At 46.3% G+C, this 15,845-nt stretch overlaps 1 protein-coding gene across 1 annotated transcript in view; it reads right to left on the bottom strand.

Moving 5' to 3' along the window:
• The window catches only part of LOC310799084 (uncharacterized protein), a 303,168-nt gene that overhangs the window by 24,425 nt on the left and 262,898 nt on the right, over positions 1–15,845 (bottom strand). The window contains exon 13 of the mRNA XM_083661645.1: positions 1,459–1,628. Coding sequence (XP_083517771.1) covers positions 1,459–1,628 — 170 coding nt within the window. The remainder of the gene's footprint in view (positions 1–1,458; positions 1,629–15,845) is intronic.

Consider the following 15,845-nt stretch of genomic DNA (forward strand, 5'->3'; position numbering starts at 1 on the left):
TCAAGACATAATGTTGGTGAAATCCCTGCAACATTATGTTCCATGGAAAGAGGGCTATAATAGCCCTCTTTACATTCTGGTCCATAACTTCTGAACCGTATGGTCTATCATCAAAGCCTTGTTCTTCTTCTTCTTCTCCCAGGAAGTCAGACTTCCCATGCATGAATATAAACCAAACTTTGCACAAAGGTCCAGTCCCATGCCAAACTAAGTTGACGTGAAGTTGGCGCCTATAGTCCTGATGGTGGCGCTACAGCGACCGTCTAAAGTTTCAAACTTTGAAAATTCACAACAAATCAGGCATATGGGCTATGGCTTTGCCACTTTCACCAAAATGTGTGCCCAAATGAGGAGAAACTTTTGTACGCTGCAACCTATGGCCAATTATGAAGTCTAAAGACCGCAAAACTGCAAAAACTGTAAAACTAATTAAACCCTACTCCTCCCACATTTTTTCTTCAAACGACACCAAACTCCAGCATCTGCATCGGTAGACTGTCCTCCACAAAAGTATCAAACAGATTTTTGATAGATCAAAAATTGAGCCCACAGTGCATCAAAATGTTTTACTGTAAATGGTACTTTAAACAGCTAATGCAAATTCATGTCACTTGAGCAATGATGTCATCAGTGATGTCATCAGTGATGATGTCATCAATGATGTCATCCTTCCTGGCTGAGCAGACTGGCAAACGGCAGTGTTCTAATCTAAGCAGACTGGATTGCATGCAGCAGATGATAGAAAGCTCATCCATAAGAGACTTGAGACTTGACTTGGACTTGTGACTAAAGACTTGAGACGTGACTTGGACTATAGCTAGAAGACTTGAGACTTGCCCGGCCACGACCCATTGCTGCGCAGCAGCTATAATTCTGCTTATTTTGCTTACTATCGCATTTACTACTGTTTATTTTATGCTATGTGTCTTCTGTGAGCGAGCTACTGTAACTTGTCCCAATTTCCCCCCGGGGATCATTAAAGTCTTTCTGATTCTGATTCTGATTCCATGGAATTGGAACATGAAAAGAAGAATGTCATTGCGTAATTGCAGTTCACCAATGACCAGAGTTGTGCATAATTCTACGCTTAAAAGCGTTCCTTAATGCTGATACGAGCCGGATTACACCATCTATCGCCATGGTTAAGTGGTTAACGCCGGGTGTTAGCGCTGAGTGGAAAATAGGGACTACGCTGACCACGCCCACTAAATAGCGTTTGGCCTGGCGCTAAACGCTTTTTTAAGGCCAGGGGGAAGATAGGGCCCTATGTCTCTTAGAAAGTCCCTCAAGAGGAAGCTACTGTCCACGGTCGTTCATACAACTAAAATTAGGCGGTCACACCAAGTCAGTTTCCTTGTAAGTGAAAACATACCTTTGTGAATAAAATAACTCTGATTCTGATTAAAGACCTGACATTGAAGTTAGTTTGTTAATGAATCAAACTAAATACACACTTACATTTCATCAGACCTCGTTTCAGCCACTGCACTCCACCATGGTCCACACTGGAGGAATAAAGAAAGGCTTGATTGTAGCTCAGGTCCAGTTCTCTCAGATGGGAGGAGTTGGAGTTCAGAGCTGAGGTCAGATAAGCACAGCCTTCCTCTGAGAGCAGACAGCTTGACAGCCTTCACACACACACACACACACACACACACGCACGCATGCACGCACACACACACACACACACACACACACACAGTTTCATTCTATGGATGTATAGATCATTGACAGTAAAAATAATGGACAGGATATCAGCTCTTTTAAGTGAGGCCAAATCATCTTAGGTCACCGTCCTGGCGGTCAGTTCCAGTATAGGTCACAAGTCCCGCATCCGCCATGTTAGTGGGTGGGAAATGAGCCAAAGTAAACAATCCACGTACACATCAGATATTATTTCCCAAAGGTAGTTTCTATCATTCTAGGTAGTTCTTATCATGCTAATGCATGTTCAAGTGGGCATGTTTTTGTTCAGTTTGTTTTTAAGCAGTTATTTGATGATATGCAAAGGGATGATTGACAGCTGTGGCAGCCAGTCTCAAGCCGTCACTGGCTTCTTCCCTCATGACAGCCAGTATGTGTGTTGGGGAATAGTAAGTTGCGTAACATTATGGCCAGACGGGTTCTGCTTGATGTGTGATGGAACCACAATAAAAAGGAGATGGTTTGGAGAAAAGTGTGTGAGGAAGTAACGTATGGTTAGGACTGAAGTAGTCTCGCTGGCCAGACTCCTCTCCCTTCCGTCTGAGGAGTCTGGCACCGCAGGTCTCCATAGTGGGATTGTGATGGGTGGCGCTTAGCGGCAGTGCCCTTGGAAAATAGTTTCCAACAATCCAATTTGCCATTTTCAGCGTGTAGCAACGAGCTAGCGTGTAGGTTTCTGCCGTTAGCTTGCTAGCTAGTTAGCGTTGTTGTTTTCACTGAGGCAGCAGGGCACTATTTACAGTGACACACAGGGAGGAGGGAGCGGAAGCCGCTCTGATTGACATGGTCGGTGCCAATGACAGAGTTTGTAATAAGCCGGGAGTGGACATCCGGCTGCCACCGAAACAGTCGCTCCAATGGGAGAGCAGCTATAGAGCAGGGGAGGGTTTATCCCTGTTGCCTGTGTCCGTGGCGCCAGACTCCTCGGACGGAAGGGAGAGGAGGCTGACCAGCGAGAGTAGGACTGAAGTGGTAAGTTCAGAAAATGTGTTTTATTACTCAAGCTAACGTTATCGGTTTTAACGGGCGCAAGCTAACCGCTTATTCATACCAAAGTAATACTATGAACCAGGCTGTGTTAGCTTGCATGCGCTAGCCTTTCACAGCTGGCATAATAACGTTATGAACAACCGATAATGTTAACATCATCTGGAATAACGTAATAGACACGTTTTCAGAACGTACCACGTCTAACTGCCTGCCTATGCTAGGAAATGTGTTTCATAACGTTACAACTCCCGGCTATAACATGGGGCCCACACAAGTTGAACACACAACCAGCCATCAGCTAAGGTTAGCTGTTAGCTATTGAAGCATTGACTATAATGCAGGGGTGGGCAACATTTTTTTTCTCCAGAGGGCCATACTGGTTTACATAAAGTAAGCTTAGGGCCACACATTGGACATCATACCTGCCAACATGATTTTCATGGGAGTCTATTTTGAAGCCTCTCTCCCGCTGTGATTGGTCATTTCTCCTGTTAATCCCCTGATATAATATAATAGTGATACAAATCAAATGGCTGTATAGCAGATGAGATTTATTAACATTTATTAACATAATTCTGCCTTTTATAGATTTTTGGGGGGTTGTTTTCTTTTCTGTTGAGGACATTGGGGGCCAGATTGCAGAGATGGGCACTTGAGACTTGGTGACTTGGACTCGAGTCAACTCGAGTCCCTGTTTTGATGACTTGTGACTTGACTTGACAAAAACATAAATGACTTGAGACTTACTTGGACTTGGAAGTTAAAGACTCGAGACTTGACTTGACTTGAGAGGTGATGACTTGGATGACTTGTTTGTGTTTGTCGGTTTAAATAATGAAATCATACAGTAACATTGTCCAAGTTTCTCTGTCTGTCCGGTATGCGTCAGTCAGTGCATGGTGAGTGCAAGCTAGGAGAGGAGATGGAGAGAGGAGCGTGACAGACAGCCAGTCACCCAATCACCACAATCCCATAAGGAGGATCATGACTGAGTCATCCAATGACAAATTGTCATCCAGTCATGCTCCTCCTTATAGCATTGTCGTGATTGGATGACTGGCCGTCAATCAATCATCTCACTGGATTGCACACAGCTGCGATATTCTTCAAACAGGCAGAAGGGACAGGGGCGGAATCTAACAACATTTGATGTTGTAGTCTGGCTGTCAGTGTTTCACTGTTTAACAGTGATTGAGAGGAAATATTTATTAAATACCAGCGTATACCAGCTTTTGGGCAGCGGTGCACCAGCGCAGGCCCGTAGACTATCGGTTCGATCGTAGACTGCGAGCACGCCAAGAGATCTTAAAATATTATGCACAAGCTTGCGCAAGACGGTCTCCAAAGTTCCCAATCATCCTACTAATCATTATAGTTGTGAGATATATATATACCCCACCTAAACAATTTGCTTTAGACTTAGGGTGTTAATTCATATAGTCAATTTTTAATTTGTATTTTGGCCAACATTGAAATATTACAATTTGTGGTAAAAATTTGGTAAAAATAAATATTACTATCTACCACTTATTTAGCTTCATTTGGTTGCTTCCTTGTCAACCACAATGCATCATGGGACATTATGCAAATGTGTGTCAGCCATGGGTTGGAGGCGGGTGAGGAACATGTTGTCAGCTGTGTGTGTGTGTGTGTGTGTGTGTGTGTGTGTGTGTGTGTGTGTGTGTGTGTGTGTGTGTGTGTGTGTGTCAACAATGCTTTTCTGCACTGGCATATACAGTATAGGTTTCCAGCCTTGTTTATATTAATATGTTTTGATTGAGAAGAGGTGAATACTCTAAGTTTAAGCTATTTGTTTTTGTTTGATTACATTGTAGTATGTCAGCCTGTCACTAATTCACTGTTTAAAACTGACGTGGCAGATATATATATTTTTTTTACTGAGAAGCAGTTCAGAAATAAATAAGCGTTTATAAAGTTATTTGACTTTTGTTTGATTACATTTATTTCACTGAATATCAATGATTAGAACACAAATTAAATTTGTCATACTTTTTGAACGGGTTAGATACCGTAAATTGGCCAATAATATCAGGTAGACAGGTATTAATACCATGTCTTTTTTCTTTATAAAGAAAGGTAAGACTGCAGTATTTGGGCGAAAAAAAGTGACTTGACTTGGGACTTGCCTTAACTAAGGACTCGACTTGACTTGACAAAACCTGTGACTTGACTTGACTTGACTTGACTTGCCCAAAACAAAATGGCTTGGGACTTGCTTGAGACTTGGACCAAATGACTTGGGACTTATTGAGACTTGGACCGAAGTGACTTGGTCCCATGTCTGCCAGATTGAGATGGCCCAGGGGCCGGGTCTGGCCCTGGTGCCGCATTTTGCCCATGTGTGCTATAATGTCACGCAAGAGTCACACAAACAGACACTGGAGGTTTTATTTGGGGTAAAGCATGAGGAGAGTTTTTATAAGACAATTTATTTACCATACATCACAATATCTGTGCAGCTGAATTAGAAAAAATACCCCTGAAAAGGCAAAATGCAGGAACTATGTAATAGTCTGCTATGTTATTACAGGAACTATGGCCCCTATCGTTGCATCAGCGTTGTTTCTAGGCCGAGCGCCTGGCGCTGCGCAAATCAGTGGGCGTGGACCAGCGCACTTGATATCTTCGTGTTGGCGCTACACGCAGCCTAAAGCATTACAACCACGCCTTTTAGGCGTAAAATTATGCACCGTCATGCTCATTGGATAAGTGCAATAAACGAATCGCACGCTTGCCTTTTAAGCTCCAATTCCAGTGGTCCAGCAAAACCAGACAAAAGCCAAGCGCTCTGCCCCCCTCCCCCTCCCTTCATCCAGTCTGTCTGTCTCCATATATAGGCTATTATTCCATATTATTATGCTTCTCAAACCAATCTAACTGCAGTTTAAATACTGCAAGCATGTACATACGCTCAGTGTTGGGAGTAACTAGTTACTAAGTAACTAGTTGCTGTAACTTAAAGGCCGGCTTTACCGTGGGGAATATGAATATATATTAATTCTTAAAAAATCTTAAATTTCGAATCCGTTGAAATTTTTGAAATTGCTTGTTCACAGCCAGAGAAAAAAAAAATGAAAAAAAAAAAAAAAAAAAAAAAAAAAAAATTGGGCCAGGTGACGCGTTTCGCGTCGAAACGCGTCACCTGGCCCTTTTTTTTTTTTTTTTTTCTCTGGCTGTGAACAAGCAATTTCAAAAATTTCAACGGATTCGAAATTTAAGATTTTTTAAGAATTAATATATATTCATATTCCCCACGGTAAAGCCGGCCTTTAACTACTTTTTTCAGTAACTAGTAATCTAACTAATTACTTTTTCAAATTCAGTAACTCAGTTACAGTTACTAAAATAGTAACTGGGCTAGTTACTAGTTACTTTAGGACATGAAAATAACGGACAACTTCAGAGGATTACCCAGTTTCTGATCCTCAGACCTAGTCCGGGGAAAGAGCTGCAGCCAGAGCCCCAGAGGCTAATGACCTTGATAGGCTATAAGCCTCCCCAATAAGCGAATGTTCAATGCCACACTGTGGCACAGCAACACTAACATAATGTGTGCATTAATAACAATCGAAGTGGACTTTTAAAAGTAACGCAAAAGTTACTTTCCCTAGTAACTAATTACTTTGAAGTAACTGGTAACTTTAAAGTAATTAAATTACCTTTTGAGAGAAGTAACTAGTAACTGTAACTAATTACCAATTTTCAGTAACTTTCCCAACACTGCATACGCTACACTATAGCAAGATCAAAGTGAAAAGAATGTTCTAAAGGCATCAGCTAGAAAAATATAGCCTATCCCTATATGATGAGATTAATAGATTGGTGATAGTTTGTCCAGAAAGATATCGTTTTCTCTCCCCTGCTAGGATGGTAGGATATGCACATAAATATAGCCTACATTATGTAAAGTCATTGCATAAATGTGTTTCTATTGTAAAACTAAAATGTGAAGTAGAGCCAATTTATTGGAGCGGACATCACAGTAGGACATGACAGAAGCGCGTTACGCTGTCACTTATCTAAATCACGTTAAATCGATAAGGGACATATATAGGCCCAGGATGACATATAGGTTTCACATAGGGTGGTGTTTTCATTTCGATGTTTTATTTGGTCCAATATTGAAATGTTCTACAATTGCAGGTTGTGTTACCATTACACATTATTTAGATTGACCTAGATCTATTTCGGCTCATTTGGTTGCTATTTAGTAGCGAAATGGAGTTCCGCATTGCATGCTGGGACATTCACAGGCAGTGGACTTACAACTGCTATTTCCTATGGGACGTGTGTTGTGTCTGTCTGAGCGAGGGAGTCAGAGAGAGACAGTGGTATTGTGCCGGTCAGACTGAGGAGAGAGGGAGAGAGTGACACAGAGAAGGGTGACAGAGGATAGCCAAAGGATAGCCAGAGGGGAGCGCTCCGCGCAACTGGCGCACTGAATAGGCCTGGTTTTCAAAAGCGCTAAGCGCTAAATTTACGCCAGGTGGGAAGATATCATTACGCCGATATTTAAGGCCGACACACCCAGTCTCGCTAATTCTGGGACTGCGCCACGCCCATTCGGCCTAAAGCGCATTTGGCAGCGTAAAGCCATATTGATATCTTCCCGAGGCAGGCGCAAGGCACGTTTTTTTGCGTTTAAGGCCCGTTTTAGCGCCGAAGGCCTGTGGGAGAATAGGGCCCTATGTATTTCTGGTCCTTCTTTATAGTGTTAAAGAAGGACCAGAATTCCATAGCCTCCCAACCCCCCACTGTTCGCTGGTTGCTGTACCATTGTTCCGACCTCTCATTTTTCCGACCTCCCAATATTCCGACCTCCCAATGTTCCGATTTGACTGCCAGTTCACGTTCAGGCAGCTGCAGGGTGCTGAACCGGGTGTCAGATAATGTAGGCTACTCGGGCGGAGCCGCGGCCTGCAGCTTGCACTCTGTGATTTCTTGTGTCTATATAATATATCTGGTGTGTCTAAATATTAACCAAACCTGAACTATGAACCAAACCGTGAAATCTAGGCCTACATCTTTCCCACAATCTACGTTGAATTATGGAATTGATTAGAATCGTTTTTGTCAATAAATATTTTCGTTTGGACTTTTAAACTTCTGTAGGCTGTGTGCGCAATTCTCTCTCTCTCTCTCTCTCTCTCTTTCTCTCTCTCTCTCTCTCTCTCTCTCTCTCGCTCTCGAATCCTCGAAATGATTGTGGAGACCAGCAAAATTAAAATAAAGACGTGTTGTTCAAAGATGTTTGGCACATTTTAAATTGCAAAATGCAATTTAAAATCTGCCTTTTATAATCCATTTTCATATTCTTGCTTATTCATTTTCATATTATTTGTCCTTTGCATAATTATTTTTCGCCTTTACTTTACCATTAGACAACTGTTTTACTTAAAGCACAAGCAGAATTGTGCCACCTGTATACAGGTTAATTAAGTAGGCTACTAACTTGCACAATAAATAATTAAATAAATAATTTGCTATATGTGAAAATATGCGTGTTCAGGGACGCATGAAGCTGGGGCGGGAGGAGAACAATGACGCAATGAAGGTTGGAGAGTAGGCTACCGCCTACGGCAATCATTTTAATCCACTTTCATCCCTGGGTGAAAGGGAAACACTCTTAATAAAACGTCTCCCACATTTACACCTTTATAAACCTCTACTTTGCTGTGCCCTGCAGCTGTGTAAAATGTCATACGAAATAATTATGAATTCCAATAGGATAAGCTTGCCTGATTAACTGAAAACAATTATACAATAACGAAAAAAAAACGAAAATAGAAGTCTAATCAAGTAGGCTAAATAGCCTTCAGAAAGTTCATCAGTTCTATACTGCTGCTGCGCTGCTGAGACGTGCAGTGCAGGGATTCTGAGCCGGTAATTGCCGACTTTAACGACCGCAAAACTGCAAAAACTGCAAAAACGAATTAAACCCTACTCTTCCCACATTTTTTCTTCAAACGACACCAAACTTAAGCATCTGCATCGTTAGACTGTCCTACACAAAAGTATCAAAACAGATTTTCGATCGGTCAAAAATTGAGCCCATAGTGCATCAAAACGTTGAATTCTGGCCCCGTGTATAGCCTAATTGCCTTAATTACCTATGGCAATTAGGTTGTATTTGTGATGTCATCAGTCAGTCAAGCAATTGTGATGCCATCACTGATGTCACTTGAGCAATTGTGATGTCATAATAGCTCAAAGTAGAGGTCTTCACGGGTCCAAAATCACGGACCCGGACCCTAATGGACCCGGGGAATTTGTGCTCAAACCCGTAATGGACCCGTCTATTATTACAAATCTGAGACCCGGCCCCGTACAGATCCGAGAAATACCGAGGCAGAGACTAGTGGTGTCGACGTCAAAGTTGCTTGTTAACTGCTACAAGTTGTATATCAAATGAAACTTTGTGCATCTTAACGTTATAGCATTCTCACCTGGTTGATGCTGCCTAACGCTAGTTTTAGTACAGTGGCAGCCTCTCTATGCTACCGCCGTTCCTCCGCCCAAAAACACACACAAACAATCACATACATGTTGTGACTTGTGTACTCACCATGCGATCATCGAATAATAATCCAAAAGTACGGGAAACAGTCATCTTCAATTAAATCCATAGCGAGAGGAGCCAGCAACAGGGTTACCTCTCTGCAACGAAAATCACTTCCTCGTTTGCCTGAGGCGCATGTGTGCGCATGTGTCCGCATGTGGTGGTCACATGCGCCTCATGTAAACGAGGAAGTAATTTTAATTGCAGATGGGAACGCTCTTTGCTAGTTATTTTCTCTATGGATTTACTTGCAGTTTGTGACAACAAGCCTCACGTGTGCTGTTTTGATGCGTTTCTCTCGTGATCAGCGCTGATCGCCGGGTCCACTCGGGTCTTATTGGACCTGGCATTTCACTGTCAGAGCCCCGAGACCCGTGACAATCGCTACCGGAACCGGCCCAGACCCGGAGGCACTTCTTTTGAATGGACCCAGACCCGGCCGGGTCCGGGTCGGAACCTCGGGTATTCGGGGGGTCGGGCATACCCGAAGACCTCTAGCTCAAAGCCTTGAGACTTGCCCGGCCACGACCCGGGCACTTTAGTTGTCTGGCATTAGAGCTGATCTTCTCTGGATACCTGTCTGTGATTTTAAACTTTGGCTTCAGTGGGTAAGTGTTTTAAGTTGTGTTACTTCTGTCTCTTCTATTGTAAAAAGTAGTTGCTTTTAGGCTAGCTGTGTCTCTTGAGTGAAACTCCAGGCAGCTGGTGAAGTGGTCTCAGGTGACATCACTGTGAACGAGCAGGGCTGATTGGGGGATAGGCGGGGCTTGTAGCTCTCATATATAGTGGAGCTGCAGAGAGGTCTAGTCAGTACACTTTAGTTGTCTGGCATTAGAGCTGATCTTCTCTGGAGACCTGTCTGTGATTTTAAACTTTGGCTTCAGTGGGTAAGTGTTTTAAGTTGTGTTACTTCTGTCTACTATCTTCTATTGTAAAAAGTAGTTGCTTTTAGGCTAGCTGTGTCTCTTGAGTGAAACTCCAGGCAGCTGGTGAAGTGGTCTCAGGTGACATCACTGTGAACGAGCAGGGCTGATTGGGGGATAGGCGGGGCTTGTAGCTCTCATATATAGTGGAGCTGCAGAGAGGTCTAGTCAGTACACTTTAGTTGTCTGGCATTAGAGCTGATCTTCTCTGGATACCTGTCTGTGATTTTAAACTTTGGCTTCAGTGGGTAAGTGTTTTAAGTTGTGTTACTTCTGTCTACTATCTTCTATTGTAAAAAGTAGTTGCTTTTAGGCTAGCTGTGTCTCTTGAGTGAAACTCCAGGCAGCTGGTGAAGTGGTCTCAGGTGACATCACTGTGAACGAGCAGGGCTGATTGGGGGATAGGCGGGGCTTGTAGCTCTGTTGAAGCAGTATTTCTGAACACTGTCAGTCTACAGCGGCAGCGGTAAGTGGCACGTAGCCTCGCGGCACGAAGACTCGGAGGGAGGCCATAGAATAGGGTTTTTTGCTACCTCTCTTATTCTACCTACTCATCTACCTAACTATGTGTTTTCTTCCCATCCCTGTTGTAACCACAGCCCACAGACGCCGTAGACACGGCTGCTTCAGGTGTAGTAACTCTGGTAATCTCTCCCATCCTAAGCGCGCTAACAGTCCTTTTACTATTGCCGGAGGTCTCTGGAACTGTCAGTCGGCTGTTAAGAAGACTGAGACCATCTCGGCTCATGCTCTATCTCAAACCCTCCACTTTCTAGCTCTCACAGAGACCTGGATCATTCCTGAAAACACTGCTACGCCTGCAGCGCTCTCTGCTGCATATTCGTTCTCGCACACCCCTAGAGCCTCTGGCCGTGGCGGTGGCACTGGTATCCTCATCTCCCCCAAATGGACCTACACTGTCACCTCTCTCTCTCATCTGTCTATCTCATCTTTTGAGTCCCATGCAGTTGCCGTATCCCTACCCATCAAGCTCAACATTGTGGTAATCTACCGCCCGCCTGGTCCGCTCGGTCACTTTCTGGACGAGCTGGACACCCTCCTCTCCGTCTTTCCTGAGGATGGTACTCCACTCATCCTTCTGGGAGACTTCAACATCCAGCCAGTAACCTTACAATCTCTGTCTTTCCTTAACTTCTTCTCATCCTTTGACCTTTACCTCTCTCAATCTCCTCCTACTCACAAAGCAGGAAATGTGCTGGACCTGGTCTTCACCAGATCCTGCTCCACCTCTAATCTCACTGTGACTCCTCTTCCTGTATCCGACCACCACTTTATCACCTTCTCCCTTCCCATCCCCCTCCCCTCCTCCCACCCATCTCCCCCTCACTCTACCACCACCCGACGCAATCTAAAAACTCTCTCACCCGACTCCCTCTCTTCTACCGTCCTCTCCCTACTTCCCCCTGCCGAGCAATTTGCTCTCCTGTCCACCGACGAGGCTTCCACTACTCTTCTCTCCTCTCTCTCCGCCGCTCTTGATTCTCTTTGCCCACTCACCACTAAGCCTGCCCGATCTTCTCCCCCTTCTCCTTGGCTGACTGAATCTCTGCGAACTTATCGAACTGAGCTTCGGGCAGCTGAGAGAAAATGGAGAAAATCACATCTCCCTGAAGATCTCTCTTCCTACCACCTTATCCACTCAAACTTCACTGATGCTGTCTCTAAAGCAAAAACCTCCTTCTTCATCTCTGAAATCCAGTCCTCTGCATCCAATCCCAGTAAACTGTTCGCCACCTTCTCCACGCTCCTCAACCCTCCCTCCCCTCCCCCTCCCTCCTCCCTCTCTGCTGATGATTTTTTAACCTTCTTTACTAAAAAGGTGGATGACATCAGCACCTCCTTCCATCCTCCAGGCACCCTCACTAACACTCCCGACTCCAATCCTGCTCCTCGGCCCCCTGTCCCTGGATTTCCTTCCTTCTCCCCTCTCTCTCCTGATGAAGTGCTTAAACTCATCAGCTCAAACCGAGCCACTTACTGCCCCCTCGATCCTATCCCTTCCTCTCTCCTCCAAACCATCTCACCTAACATATCTCCCTTCCTCACTACCTTCATTAACTCCTCTTTGTCCTCTGGTCTTGTCCCGCCTGCTCTAAAGACTGCAAGAGTCAAGCCTCTGCTTAAGAAACCCTCCCTTGACCCTACTGCTATTCACAACTACAGACCTGTCTCTCTTCTCTCATTCCTTTCCAAAACCCTCGAACGAGCAGCGTCCGAACATCTTTCTCTCTATCTCTCCCAAAATGACCTCCTGGACCCTCTGCAGTCCGGTTTCAAGGCCTCTCACTCCACTGAGACAGCTCTTCTTGCTGTCACAGAGGCCCTTCACACTGCTAAGGCCTCATCCCTGTCTTCTGTTCTTGTCCTCCTTGACCTGTCTGCTGCCTTCGATACAGTCAACCACCAAATCCTTCTTTCCACTCTGTCTGACCTCGGCATTTCAGGCTCTGCACTCTCCTGGTTTGCTTCCTACCTCTCGAACCGCTCATACCAGGTCTCATGGAGAGGGTCCCTCTCCAGATCCTGTCCTCTTACCACCGGTGTCCCCCAGGGCTCAGTCCTGGGCCCCTTACTTTTCCTTCTCTATATAAGATCTCTTGCCTATGTGATCTCTTCTCATGGCTTTTCTTATCACTGCTATGCTGATGACACCCAGCTTTTCCTTTCCTTCCCCCCCTCTGACACTCAAATCGAGGCTCGCATCTCTGCATGCCTCAAAGACATTGGCGACTGGATGTCTGCCCACCACCTCAAGCTCAACCTTGGTAAGACCGAGCTACTCTTCCTCCCAGGAAAAGACTGCCCTCTCCCAGATCTCTCCATCTCCATTGACAACACCACTGTACTGCCCTCCCAAACAGCTAAGAACCTTGGGGTGATCCTTGACAACCAGCTGTCTTGCTCTGCCAACATAGCTGCTACAGCGCGCTCCTGTAGGTTCTCTCTCTACAACATCCGCAAAATCCGTCCCTTTCTCACAAGAGAAGCGACTCAACTCCTGGTCCAGTCTCTTGTCTCCTCCCGCCTGGACTACTGCAACGTGCTCCTGGCCGGCCTACCTGCCACCGACATCCGACCGCTTCAGCTCATTCAGAATGCTGCAGCCCGTCTGATATTCAACCAACCCAAATTCTCTCACGTCACTCCCCTCTTCCAGGAGCTCCACTGGCTTCCCATCCCGGCCCGCATCAAATTCAAGACACTGGTACTGGCCTACAGGGCAGTACACCAGTCAGCTCCCCGCTACCTGCAATCGATGGTCAGGTTCCAAACCTCCCAGCGCTCCCTTCGCTCCTCCACCAGTGCAGGTCGCCTCGCCCCTCCTTCGCTACGGGGGCTCAAAAGTCGCTCATCCCGATCTCGACTCTTCTCGTCCCTGGCACCTCAATGGTGGAACGAGCTTCCACCTTCGGTCAGGACAGCTGAATCACTGCCGATCTTTCGGAAAAGACTAAAGACACACCTTTTCAGGCTCCATCTGGGCCCTTCTTGATCTAACTTCGTTCTCTCTCTTTCAAAAAAAAAAAAAAAAAAAAAAAACTAACCAACCTTGTACCACTAACCTAAACTTGTACCACTGTTCCTTCAGAAGTTGTAGTTGTCATAGACTGTGCTCCATAGTTGATTGCTCTATTGCTGACAAAAAATGTGTTATTGTATGTCGCTTTGGATAAAAGCATCTGCCAAATGACGTAATGTAATGTAATGTAATGACCCATTGCTGCGCAGCAGCTATAATTAGTGGCCGGGCCAGCGAAGCGGCAGGGCCACTTATTGTATTTGCCTTTATTATTATTAATGGCTGGGCCAGCGAAGCGGCAGGGCCACTTATTATTGTATTTGCCTTTATTATTAGTGGCCGGGCCAGCGAAGCGGCCGGGCCACTTATTGTATTTGCCTTTATTATTTTTCTTCCTCCCGGGAAGTTCGACTTCCCATGGATGAAAACCAACGAAACTTTGCACAAAGGTCCAGTCCCATGCCAAACGTCTTTGACACAAATTTGGGGCCAATAGTCCTAACGATGGCACTACAGCGACCGTCTAAAGTTTAAAACTTAAAAAATTCATAAAAAATCAGGCATACGTGCTACGGCTTTGCAACTTTCACCGAAATGTGCGCCTAAATGAGGGGAAACTTTTGTACAATGCAACCTGTAAGGAAGCTTGTGGGCTTGCCTCGGTGTGAAGTGTGCTGGATCGTAGTTGAGGGCTCACGGGCCGTGATCGGTTAGAACCACAGAGATGTCGGTCCTCGGACGCGGTTGAAGGAATACCACTCGTGACCTGGCTGGTTGTAAGGCAGCCAGTCACCAGGACCTGGCTGGTCATAGGGCAGCCAGTGACTGGGACCTGGCTGGCCGCAAGGCAGCCAGAGACCAGGACCTGGCTGGTCGTAGGGCAGCCAGTGACTGGGACCTGGCTGGTTGTAAGGCAGCCAGACACCGGGACCCGGCTGGTTGTGTATCCAGGGAAGGGAGACATAGTAAGAAGAAGAATAGGAAGTAGAAGTACAGCGTCACAGAACGCCTTGTTATATACACCCTCGTTGGTGATGTCACAACGTCCAGGGAGCTATGACATCATCGGTGACCCCGTAAAGTGCCGTCTGCCATCACAGTCAGCCTAGACCGTCTGACATCGCCGATGACCTCACAGGTGAACTCTGACGTCATCATTGATGATGTCACGGCGGTGTCATCGTCATTACGTCATTGGCGTGGCGGTTCGTGGGCATCAATTGCCCCAAGAACAGGCCTGACGGTGGGCCATTATGGACCCTTTTCTACAGCCGCTCCCAGATTCCTATGGGGAATCTGTATTCTTCCAGAAATGGCCGGAATGGCCCTCCAGTCCCACCTGGTATAGGCAGGGCTTGGTTGATTATTCTGGCAGTGAGGGGGGCTGTGGTCCGCTTGGCCACCGGCCGGGCCCAAGCAACAGCTGTAGTGAGGTGTAGTGGCCTCTGGTGGCTTGAGTTTCCAGTTGAGGAAACTCAGCGGCGGGAGGTCAGCGAGGAAGCAGTTTGTCTGCCCTCGTTGGAGGGAAGCCTCGGCCTCACTATAGTCCTCGGCCCTTAGTGCCTCGTTGGCCGCCCCGTGGAGCACCGGTGTGGGATCCTTGATGCGGGCACCGAAGGTCATACACTCCTCCGGCATGGGGGGAGCCGACCTGAGGCCACCGTAACTTGGCTTCAGCTCCTCGCTCTGATCCGCGGTTGTGTGGAGTTGGGGTGTCTCTGGCCAGCGATCTGGGCTGAGAGGGAGGAAGGGGGGTCCGCAACCCCAACGGCTGGTGGTGAGTGTGGGAAGGGGCCTTCCCCGCGTAATGTCGACCACAACAGCTACCTGTGGTTGCGGTAGCTCGTCCTCCCACTCTTCCCAGGCCTGCAGCAGTGTCTCGGGTAGGACTGGGTCATCCCAGTCCGGTCTCCATTTCCATAGGTGCTGTATGAGCAGGACAAGATGGATCCTCCCGAACTGATGGAGGGGCAAATTCCTCGGGCGGGATTCCTGCTGCAGGGCGGTGATGGGGTAGGGTTGCTCGCCTAGACCAAGGTTCCGTTCCGTAAAGGCTCTCTTGGTGCAATAGGTCTGCTCTGGGCGAATTGCCGGCGAGACGATGAGG

Source organism: Poromitra crassiceps (assembly GCF_964638095.1).
Source record: "Poromitra crassiceps genome assembly, chromosome: 27".
Lineage (NCBI taxonomy): Eukaryota > Metazoa > Chordata > Actinopteri > Beryciformes > Melamphaidae > Poromitra > Poromitra crassiceps.